The sequence below is a fragment of the Miscanthus floridulus genome, chromosome 13 (assembly GCF_019320115.1).
Source record: "Miscanthus floridulus cultivar M001 chromosome 13, ASM1932011v1, whole genome shotgun sequence".
NCBI lineage: Eukaryota > Viridiplantae > Streptophyta > Magnoliopsida > Poales > Poaceae > Miscanthus > Miscanthus floridulus.
This window is the reverse complement of record NC_089592.1, coordinates 78,286,401-78,297,180: the sequence shown is the minus strand read 5'-3', so window position 1 is coordinate 78,297,180 and position 10,780 is coordinate 78,286,401. Positions and strand designations below refer to the sequence as shown.

The 10,780-nt window shown below is 43.6% G+C and overlaps 2 protein-coding genes across 2 annotated transcripts; both read left to right on the top strand.

The window, feature by feature from the left end:
• Window positions 1-213: 213 nt before the first annotated feature.
• Window positions 214-1,111, top strand: LOC136500108 (uncharacterized). The gene is made up of 2 exons (XM_066495515.1): window positions 214-421; window positions 555-1,111. The coding sequence occupies exons 1-2, from the start codon at window positions 214-216 to the stop codon at window positions 1,109-1,111; spliced, it is 765 nt and encodes a 254-aa protein (XP_066351612.1).
• A 2,506-nt stretch (window positions 1,112-3,617) lies between these two features.
• Window positions 3,618-8,214, top strand: LOC136499258 (PTI1-like tyrosine-protein kinase 3). The gene is made up of 8 exons (XM_066494970.1): window positions 3,618-4,047; window positions 4,823-4,962; window positions 6,088-6,320; window positions 6,504-6,630; window positions 6,731-7,004; window positions 7,337-7,469; window positions 7,591-7,677; window positions 7,854-8,214. The coding sequence occupies exons 2-8, from the start codon at window positions 4,875-4,877 to the stop codon at window positions 7,995-7,997; spliced, it is 1,086 nt and encodes a 361-aa protein (XP_066351067.1). The 5' UTR covers window positions 3,618-4,047; window positions 4,823-4,874; the 3' UTR covers window positions 7,998-8,214.
• Window positions 8,215-10,780: the final 2,566 nt, after the last annotated feature.

Below are 10,780 nucleotides of genomic sequence, written 5' to 3'. Positions count from 1 at the left end.
TTTTTTTATCCTTTTGATGTAACCTTATTTCTGATATTTGCATGTTGTATATGAATTTATCTTAACTATTTCTGACATTTCTTCATGTATGTGCAGATCCAAATCAATAAGGGTACCCACAAGTGTCCTTCAAAGAGTAGAGTTCTTGGGAGGATGGCATCCTAGAAGTGGATTGCTGAGAGGGCTATACCACTATTGAAGGATAATCCTGAGATGGGTCCCAAAGCTGTGAAGGAAGAGTTAGAGAAGAAGTACAACATAAAGATTCCATATCAGACTGTATTTTATGAGAGACAGAGGGCTGCAAATAAATTATTTGGTAAGTGGGATGATTGTTTTGATTATTTGTTTAGATTCAAGGCTGAGATTGAGCTTAGGTCTCCTAGTAGTGTAGTTGAGATAGATACAGTTACTGTGGAAGGCAAGGTATACTTTAGTAGATTTTTTTTGTGCCTTCAAAGCAAGTATAGATGGATTTAGAGATGGCTGCAGACCCTATATTAGTGTAGATCCAACTGCTCTCAATGGTGAGTGGAATGGCCACATGCCTGCAGCTAATGCAATAGATGGCCACAATTGGTTGTACCCAATTGCTTTTGGCTTCTTTGATTCAGAGACCAAGAATAATTGGACTTGGTTCATGGAACAGTTAGGAAAAGCTTTAGGGCCAATGAACCACTTGGCTATATGCATTGATGCCTGCAAAGGGCTAGAAACAGCTATGAAAAAGGTTTTCCCTAGAGCAGAGCAGAGAGAGTGTTTCAGGCATCTCATGGAAAATATGAAGAAAAGGTTTATAGGAAATGCCTATGCCAAGTACATGTGGCCAGCAGCAAGGGCATGCACAGTAGAGAAGTTCAATAAATTGATGGACAAAGTTATTGAAGTCTATCCAGGAGTTGTTCCATGGTTGAAGGAACATCACAGTTTACTGTGGGCCAGGAGTGGATTCAAGGAAGAGATCAAGTGTGACTTCATAAATAACAATTTGGCTAAATCTTGGAATGCATGGATCCAAGCACACAAAGATCTACCATTAGACATTCTAACTGATGCTATCAGGCACAAGACAATGATACTTTTTGAGAAGAGAAGATATCCAAGGCCCTAAAAGGATTCATACTACCAACAATAATTCATCAGCTAAATGTAGCCTCAAAGGGACTGAACCATCTGAAGGCAACTAAGGGTGGACCCAACCAAGCAGAGGTGATAGTCATGTACAATGATGAAGTTGTCAAGAGGCATGTTGTCTACCTGGACCAACATGAGTGTACATGCAGAGAGTGGCAAGTCCTGTCCCCATGCACTGGCAGTCATAACAGCTGAAAGGCAGCCAAATATGGAGCAATATGTGGATGTGGCCTACTCAGTGCACAAGTTCCAAGCAGCATATGCAGGAATGATTCCTGTCATCACTGATAAGAGCCAATGGTCGGTAGTTGAGAAGGGATTCAAGCTTCTTCCACCAATTGGGAAGAAAAGAGGACTTGGGAGGCAAAGGAAGAAGAGGGTTAAGGGATGCCTGGAGAGAAGTGGCAAAGCCACAAGGCAGGTTACTTGCAAGGGTTGTGGTGAATTAGGCCATAGAAGGACCAGTTGGAGGTGCCCACTAAGTGGCACCAAAAAAGGTAACTTACTAACCTACCTTTGCTGAAATCATTTCACCATTGTTAACTAACTTAATGAAATTGCAGGAAAAGGACAAGAAAGACAAAGACCAAAAAGGGGCCAAAGAAGGGTGCTGACAAGGAGTATGAACCTGCTCTAGCTAGTGAAACTGCAGTAGCACCACCTGAGCCTTCACCAGCTCCACCACCACCAGCAGCACCTGAGCCTTCACCAGCTCCACCAGCAGTAGCAGCACCATCACCAAGGACTCCAAGAACAAGGGCAGCTATAGCAAGGGAAAGAGAGGCAGAGGAAGCAGCAGCAGCAAGGTAAAATCTAAACCTAAATTGTGACTCGGGAACTTGCCATCTCGACAACAGCTCACTAAACCACTTTCAAATGCAGGAGGTTGAACTTGGAAGCTCCATAACCCCTTGAAATAATCATTCCAGAGGCTGAATCTCTGCCAAACCCTGCACCAGCCAAGAAGATGACCCCTAGGAGGAAGCAGCTAGCCACAAAGGTGAAGAATTCTTCTGCCAAGGGAAACTGATGAAGCGATGAATCCTTGTGATCCATATTTTGGGAACTTTGTTATGTCATTAAAAGGTGCATGAACAACTTGTTATGGTATTGTAAGTTGAATGGACAACTTGTAATGTATTGCCTTATAGGCCTAAACAACTTGTGATGACTTTGCTAGGGTTGTGTCATGTATGCAGACTGAACTTGCTATGTTTGTGTCATGTATGCAGACTGAACTTGCTATGGTTGTCAAGAGCATATCAGTGGTCTTGCAGTGATGATTTTTGGATATCATGTACAAGTGGAATAACAGAAATAATATTACATTAACCATTCAACATTTTCACATATATATGCCCACTGATTGGTCAGATTCATATTGAAACACAGAGCTCATTACTCAACTAAGATACAGCTTGAAGTAGTTTAACTAACAAACAAGGGAACTAACAACTAGTGAAACATACATAGCTCCAACCACTACACCAGCACCCATGACCAAGCTCAAAGCCTTCACTGCACCAACCAAAGCATCCAGCTTCACCTCCATTGAGTTCTTCTGCACACGCACCAGTACCCTTGAATCAGCTTCTTCCTCTACCGCGCCATGTCGTTCTAGATTCATCACAATCTTCCCCTGGTCCACCAATATGGCTAGGTACTCTCGCTGCCACTCAAAAAACCTACAAGATCCTAGAACCTAAACACATGGAAACATATTTGATGTGACAATCGATTCAAAACCCTAACAAATCGGAACCCAAAGAATGTGGCTTACCCCTTGCATGTTCCTAGGACATTTGAAGAAGACACGGCCCTTGTTGCCTTTCTCATCTGTCTGGGCCACGAGCTCGAGCACCCTCTGCAGCCCACACTCCTCGCACATGATGAGGGGGAGCCCTGTCTGCCTCCTGAGTGGGTATTCCCCTATCCTATCCGGTAGTTGCGGATGCCTATTGCGCGTTGATGAGCTCGCTCGACGGGACATGATGGCTAGGGTTGGGGAGGACAATGGAGGGGCGGCGGCGACCAAGGACGGGGAGACGAAGGAAGAAGAAGTGCGGAGAGAACCATTGGGACTGAGCAGATGGGAGGAGACGCGCTTGTTAAGCAATACACGGCGGGGGCAGAATGGTCTTTTGCCTTCGGTCTTCGAGCGTCAACGGCCCGTTCCCAAGTTGGCTGGCTGATCTAGCATGCCACGTCAGCAAAAATAACAAAATATTAGACGAGTTACTATTTTTTAAAATATTTTTGCAGTTGCCACCACAAAATTGACAATAAAAAGGCGGCCTCTGGCAAATAATCAGATGTGCCTACGGACGGACGGTGCCTCGTTGCAGTTCCGTGCAATGGACCAAGAACAGTTGTCTGCCACCCAAAAAACAATCAGTTCGCGATCAAAAGCAGTTGCCTTTTAGCGAATTTTTAAGCTTGTTTATATTTATCATATATGCCGGCGGCGACCAATCTCAATCAAACTGTCAAACTCCACGGCGACCAAATCCGTGGGAACAGGTGCGGGAGGCAGATCAATCAGTCAGTCAGTGAGCGAGTCGAAGCAATAATAGGGATGATCACCAAACCCATTAGAAAAGCGCGGTGGAGCTGGAAAGAGCGAGGCGAGCGGTGCCGGCGGTGGCCGACAGGCAGGCTACAGCCGGAAAGGTGACTCCGCCGCCCAGCTGAAATGGCGAAATGATTTGCCTCCCAACAGCTCAGGCCCCAGCTCAGTCACAGCACAGCCAGACGCCGCCCTCCGCTGGGCGCTGCTTTGCTCTGCTCTGCTCCCTCCCTCCTTCCTTCTTGCCCCTCAGGAGACGAGCCGCCAGCCCGGAAGCCAATCGAACAGGCCGAGGCCGCCCGCCTCCACTGCTCTCGTGCGTGCGTGCGTCCCGGTCCCGGCAGCAGGTGAGGGTTTAGCTCCTTCTCGGCTTGGGCGATCCATTTTCTTTGTTGCGGTTTTGTGAGCTGCTGAAAAGGGGTCCCGCCTGCATTTACGTTGGTTTTGGGTGGCTTGATATTTGGGGAAACTAAATCCGGGTTATTTGTGGGTTCAAATTAAGGGGGGTTATTGGACTCGGTTGCAGCCTAACCCAATGTCTCAGTTTGATTGTTTGAAGAAAATGCTTTTAGCATCTCTCTGGATGTCTCATACACACTAGAGAGGTCATTGCAGCAATATGTTGTGCTTCTCTGCAAATTAATGCTGTTGTTTGGACTCTGAAGAGGCCCCAGTTGGTTGATCATATCATGGAAGCCGTGTAGTAGTGTTTCATCTCTGTAGGATTATATATCTTGTAACTGTTCAGCATCAAATTGGGCTAGGGAAAATCTTCTTTTGTGGCTAAAGAAGTATAATGTGGGCTGGTAGAATATCTAATGTATGTTTCTTTTCAAATTGGACAAGCTTGATTCATTTTGGATGAAAAATAAACACAGAAATTCCATACCATGCAATCTTCTATATGCAATCTGCTCTTCCTGGTTTGTTTTCTTTATGGTTTTCGACTACTGTAACTGAATGGCTAGTAGGTAGTACTGTACTTGCTAGTTTGTTGTTACCATTTGTATTTGTTGAAGCTTTTCCCTAAAATGTTGGGTGAAAAGGCTGCTGCATGGAACTTACGAGACTTATTGATGCTTACATCAAATATGCTTGCATTTTTTTCCATTTAAAATGAAGGAATAGAGAAGGAAGGAAAAGAAGAACCAAGATCAGAGTTGAATAGGTCATTATGCGCCGGTGGCTTTGCTGCAGTCATTTTGACACGCCATATCTTGAAACCGAAAATGGACTTACAAGCAGTCCTGATAGAACAAGTGGTACGTCTGTTATTTATGATATATTTCTTATAGCGTTACTTTATCAACTTACAGATGATTAGAGCACAAATCTTAGTCTGTACTTTGTGTTAATGAAAGACAGATGACGTAATTGTGGGATTATTTGGCCCCTGGTGTGGTAGATTAAACTTGTATTAGATGAACAGCACAGAGCATAACATGTGAAGACAAACTTTTGGTTTTGACAGAAAACTATTCTTTGCTAGACCAAGTCCCATTTTTATTCCCTATGGCATGCCTGATGGAAATTTTGAAACTAATTTTTTTATCATATATTTTAGCTAAAGATATATTTTTTTTGCGAAAAATATTTTAGCTAAAGATATGTTGGATACATTTCGCGTTAGCTGAATGTACCGTGTTGTATGCAATATAAGTTCCACAATCTAATGGTTTCATTAAAAAAGTGCACCATGTTGTTGATCAAACAGCTGCACTTAAACATTGTTGTACAAATTCTAAAGTCTAAAATGATACTAGTTCAGGCCTGGGTCAGCAAGCTAGCTGTACACATTCTTTTTTCTAGAAAGATTAATAATTATCAGGCCTGCTACGTGGACAGCTCAATGGATGAGGCACAACCCCACCAGAAATTTTCATTTCAAAAGGAGAACTGAGTACAAGCTTGCTACTACTTTGTTAGTTGCTTATCAGGCAGCATTAGTAGCGCACATGATATCGATCAATGCATCCTTCTATCGGGAGATAACCAAGTAGAATTGACTGGAGTAGTATTTAACACTTAGATTGAACTTTTGTCCTTCTCGTTCAAGTGACTTAATAGTCAAAGACATATAGAAAAATACAAATGTAGCTACAATATTGTCAATGCAAAGCCAGGTAAATTTGAGCTGACGCAAGGCATTTCAGGTAGCAGGTTTGGTACAGATGAGGACACTGATTAGTTAGAATGTCATGCTGATTGAACTTTTAGGTGGTTCAGTTACCTTCTATTTAGGTGCATCTTACTTTATTCATTGTTTTATGGTATTCAATATCGAGATGGGTTTACATGTCATGCTTATAACTGTTCTGCGCCTTTTCTCTCTACATTCCATGCTTCTGCTGCTGAGATCATAAGCATATTCAACATATGCCTTTCAGGAAACAGTTTAAATTCAAACAGTGATCCTGCAAAACCACCTTCCATTGAAGTACCTGCATTGTCATTTGATGAATTGAAAGAAAAGACAGATGATTTTGGGTCCAAGGCTTTGGTTGGTGAGGGGTCATATGGAAGAGTATATTATGCTGTTCTGGAAAACGAACAACATGTGGCTGTAAAGAAGCTTGATACTTCAGCAGATCCTGAGCCTGATAATGAATTTCTAGCACAGGTATGGTTTGTGGTTTGCCCAGACCCTGATACTGCAAATAACTTAATTATATTATACTCTACACTCTTATTAACTGCAATAAAATTGTTTTTGCAAATTATCCACTTTGCGGTAATGTTTTGTATATTGTTTATGCTTAATATTGAACAATTTTATTTTTCCCTTTTCCTATTTTGGATATAGGTGTCCATTGTTTCAAGATTAAAACATGAAAACTTTGTGGACATGCTTGGTTATTGTATCGAAGGAGATCAACGTCTACTAGCTTATGAATTCGCTACAATGGGCTCGCTACATGATATTTTGCATGGTATGCTCTAGCCACGTAGCTAATATGCGGCATTTGGAGATAAAAAAAAATTCATGGATGAAAATATGAAGTCCTTTCTAAATTTGTTTTTTTTCAACAGGAAGAAAAGGTGTTGCAGGTGCACAACCTGGACCTGCTCTTGACTGGATACAAAGAGTCAAAATTGCTGTTGATGCTTCAAAAGGTCTTGAATATCTTCATGAGAAGGTTCAACCTTCCATAGTCCATCGAGATATACGGTCTAGCAATGTTCTTTTATTTGAGGACTACAAGGCTAAAATTGCAGACTTCAATCTTTCAAGCCAATCTCCAGATATGGCTGCTCGTCTACATTCTACTCGCGTCCTTGGAACCTTCGGATATCATGCTCCAGAGTAATATTTGACATAAATATGCACTCTGCTCATAATTTGCATAATGTATCTAGGATTATGCCCCCACATAATTATCATTTATTTACCTTTATCCTCATCATAAAGAAGCATGCTAATAATCTTTTGACTATTTTGCAACTCTATGAATGGCCAAGGGGAAATTGGCTACTATAGAATAGCTAAGAACCAACAAATGCAAAGATAATAGAAATATCTAGTTTTTATTAGGTTTTAGATATTTGGATCTATGAGTGGCACGAAATGAATATTTTGGAACTTTATCTTTGTTCCCCATCTGAGCGGTGACATAAGAGATCTCTTATGCATTGCAGGTATGCTATGACTGGCCAACTGACTCAAAAAAGTGATGTATATAGTTTTGGGGTTGTCCTTTTAGAGCTTCTAACTGGAAGGAAACCTGTAGATCATACAATGCCAAGGGGCCAGCAGAGTCTTGTTACTTGGGTATGAATTAAATTCTTCACACTAAGGACCTGCACAAATATAGCAAAAGAATATCAACAACTTTATGTAGTTATTGTTAGTGGTCTGATTTATCATGTATGTTGTTCCATGTTCAACTCAGGCAACACCAAGGCTTGGTGAGGACAAGGTGAAACAATGTGTTGATCCAAGATTGAATGGAGAATACCCTCCAAAGGGAGTTGCAAAGGTATGTCCCATTCTCTCCTTCCATGCGTCCTTTATTTGTGATACAAAAATCCACATTTTTTCAAATTGGCTACTGAAATTTGAAGTTGATGGTATAAGCAAAATCAGCATTAGTTGCAACAAATTTGTGAAATACCCAGCCATCAGCAATTATTTTTCCTTTTGTTGTTGACGCAGCTAGCAGCAGTGGCGGCTCTCTGTATTCAATACGAATCTGAGTTCAGACCGAGCATGAGCATAGTAGTCAAGGCATTGTCTCCTCTTCTTGTAAATGCACCATGTCAGGCGGCTGGTGCTCCTGATATATCTTCAGATGCCTGACAACATGCACAACTCAAAACCCATGTAAAGAAACACCATTTATTTTTGGTATGCCATTTTTATGATTTTTTTTTTTTGTAAAGTTAGAATTGTGTGGGTTTATTGGAGAGGAAGGGAAGGAAAAAGGGGTAATGCAATTATTTTGAACCCATGTACTTCGTATGCTTGAGAGCTGCTGCAGTTAAAGTTAAATACGTAAGCTACACATTTGTGCCTTTGTTGCCCTTCGCCCCTTCCCCCCTTCCCCTAGCTTTTTCAGTCCTTTTTTTTTTTTTTGACAAGATCGTCCTTATATTCTTTGTTGTGTATTTGATGATTTGCTCTTCAGGATTCAGGCAGGGCCTAATGTGTAAGTTTGGCTGCGCCTGTTGTGATCAGCTTGTTATCAGGGATTTAAAATGTTAGGGGAATTTCAATCAAATTTTGTGAATTCTACCTTACCTGCTGATGAATGAAGTTTAGTTTTTTTCAATTGTATTATGATTATATATAGTCGAATATTACATATACTGTCAAAAGATTGAATTGCAGTGGAGAACATTTTCTGCCCTCAATTTTGCTGTCAAGGGCAAGTGGGGCCCACACTAGTGGACTGAGGAAAACTAGAAATTGCACGCTGGGATTTTGAATCCTATCACAGAATCAAACCATCGGGCTAGTGTATGCTTCCTGATGAAATTGATGGGACACGACCTAACAATTTCAGAAATTTAAAATTCCAAACCATTCATTTAATTTTTTGTTGTAGAGTTTGAATGCAAACTCCACAGTTTGCAAATCCGGTATTTCTGCCCATGAACGAATCTTTCTGAAACCGGAACTGATATCCCTGCTTTGTTGTTGGGTGGTCTCAGAACTGAAACTTTTGAATAGTTTTATCTTTTAACAAAAAAATGCCTTCATTTTGAGTTTGAATGGTCCAATCCATACAACACGGTTACATGAAGCTCTCAGGAGAGAAAAAAAACTTAACAAGAAGAAAACCAGAACTTGTGACTCTGACAACCAAACCCCAGATCAGTTAATCATCCACTGCCCCTTCTCTAAGCATTGCTGGCAATGGCTGGGTTTGCTGGTCTTATCAGACCAGCCAGCCGGCTGATCCCCCTCTCAATTTACTGTTCATCAAACCAGCCAAACAGTGTTTTTCTCTCACAACAAACCAGCCAGAATAGGATTTTTCAGCCAAGTTTTAGCCAGCTGAACGGGGCTAATATGTTGCCATAGTGTCCCTGTCACTGTCAGCATGGATGAGAGTCTCTCTTCTCTGGGAACTCCAACGGCCTAAGGTATCCCGACACCTACATCCTCTGCATGACGGCCACGGGCATGGTGTGGTTTTTAGAGACCTGCCGTCATCCCTCCCTCGACTACTGCTGTCAATCAGGGCACGTACAACGCCCGTTATGCAGCCGTCTATATGGTGTTATTTTTGCAGATAAGTCCTTTTACCGTAATAAATGAAGAAAGAGAATGGCGTCATCGTCTCGTTCGTCGATGGCACGGGCTCGTGCTCCAAAGCAAAATCAACGCCCGACCACGCGTTGTGCAATCCACTGGATGGCACCGCCGATCCGCCGTGCACTTGTACCTCCGGGCCCCAAACCAATGACATCTACAAGCTTGGATTCATGGCCTCAGTCGCTCTAGTTCTGAGCATACGAGCAGGAACAGACGATGGGTGGCCTTGGTCAGCTACGTTCACATGAATGGATAAGATATAGATGGCCATTTGGCACGGGCACTACGGGCCGCCCAGGCACGGCACTAAGAAGCACGGTCCAGGCACAGCACTAAGAAGCATGGCCCAGGCACAGCCCGGCCCACTCCAGTCGTGCCCATGCCTGGCACGGCCCGGTTGTAGTGCCGTGCCTGGGCCGCAATGTCGGCCCGTAGTGCCGGCCCAAGCACGACACGGTTAAAGGCGAGGCACGGCTGCCTCCGAGCCGTTGATGCCCCTCCTCCGCTCATGTCCACCGTTGGATCTACCCGTTGGAGGGGGGTATATAACCGGCCTTGCCCCCGTCGTCCTGTATCCACCCAAACCCTAATTCATTTTCCACCGGCGCTCTCTCTCTTGTGTCGCTCTCCTCTCTTACTCTCTCCTCTGCGACTGCGACGCAGCGACGATGACTCTCCTCTCCTCTCTCGCCTCCTACCTCCTCTCTTCTTCTCGCCCTCCAGTGGCCTCTTGAGCCACCGCTGGCCAGCACTGGCACACGGCACGGCCATGTATACCCCTCTTCTTGATCTCACTTCGTCGTTGTAGCCTTGTCCTACTAGTCATCTCCGTGTCAGCAGTCATCACCGTCGTCGACCTCACCGGATCCGTGCTTTGTCGACGTCGCCGGAGATTCTGGTGCTCCGGCTATGAAGATACGACTAACCCTAACCCTAACCCTAGATCTGTACTAACTCTTTGTTTTTCTGAAGCCGTTGAGGAACCGTAGCGCCGACGCGTGACGATGGCTGGATCTGACGATGACACGGTTGAGGTCGGTACCAACCAAGAGAGGCGGTTGTGCGGGTTGGCCGAAGATGATGACGAGGACGCCGAGAAGCTATTCGGCCGTAGCGTTCAAGCTCCCATCAATGTTGGCGATGATCAAGAAGGCGGGGCAGCAAACGTCGGGGAAGGGGACGAGGACGAGAATAGCACCAAGCGCTCACGTCCCTCTACCTCGGCAGTGTGGCTGGATTTTAAGAAGCTCTTCAAAAAAGTGAATGGTAAGAAAGTTAGGTATGGAGCTAAGTGCATCCATTGCTTTAAGGAATACTCTGCA

Excerpts from the sequence above, each read along its gene's own strand:
- LOC136500108 (XM_066495515.1), top strand. The coding sequence starts at position 214 with ATGGGTCCCAAAGCTGTGAAGGAAGAGTTAGAGAAGAAGTACAACATA. Across the intron at positions 422-554 it reads AGATACAGTTACTGTGGAAG|CTAATGCAATAGATGGCCAC; the intron begins GCAAGGTATACT and ends ACATGCCTGCAG.
- LOC136499258 (XM_066494970.1), top strand. The coding sequence starts at position 4,875 with ATGCGCCGGTGGCTTTGCTGCAGTCATTTTGACACGCCATATCTTGAA. Across the intron at positions 6,631-6,730 it reads GCTACATGATATTTTGCATG|GAAGAAAAGGTGTTGCAGGT; the intron begins GTATGCTCTAGC and ends TTTTTTCAACAG. Across the intron at positions 7,470-7,590 it reads AGCAGAGTCTTGTTACTTGG|GCAACACCAAGGCTTGGTGA; the intron begins GTATGAATTAAA and ends TGTTCAACTCAG.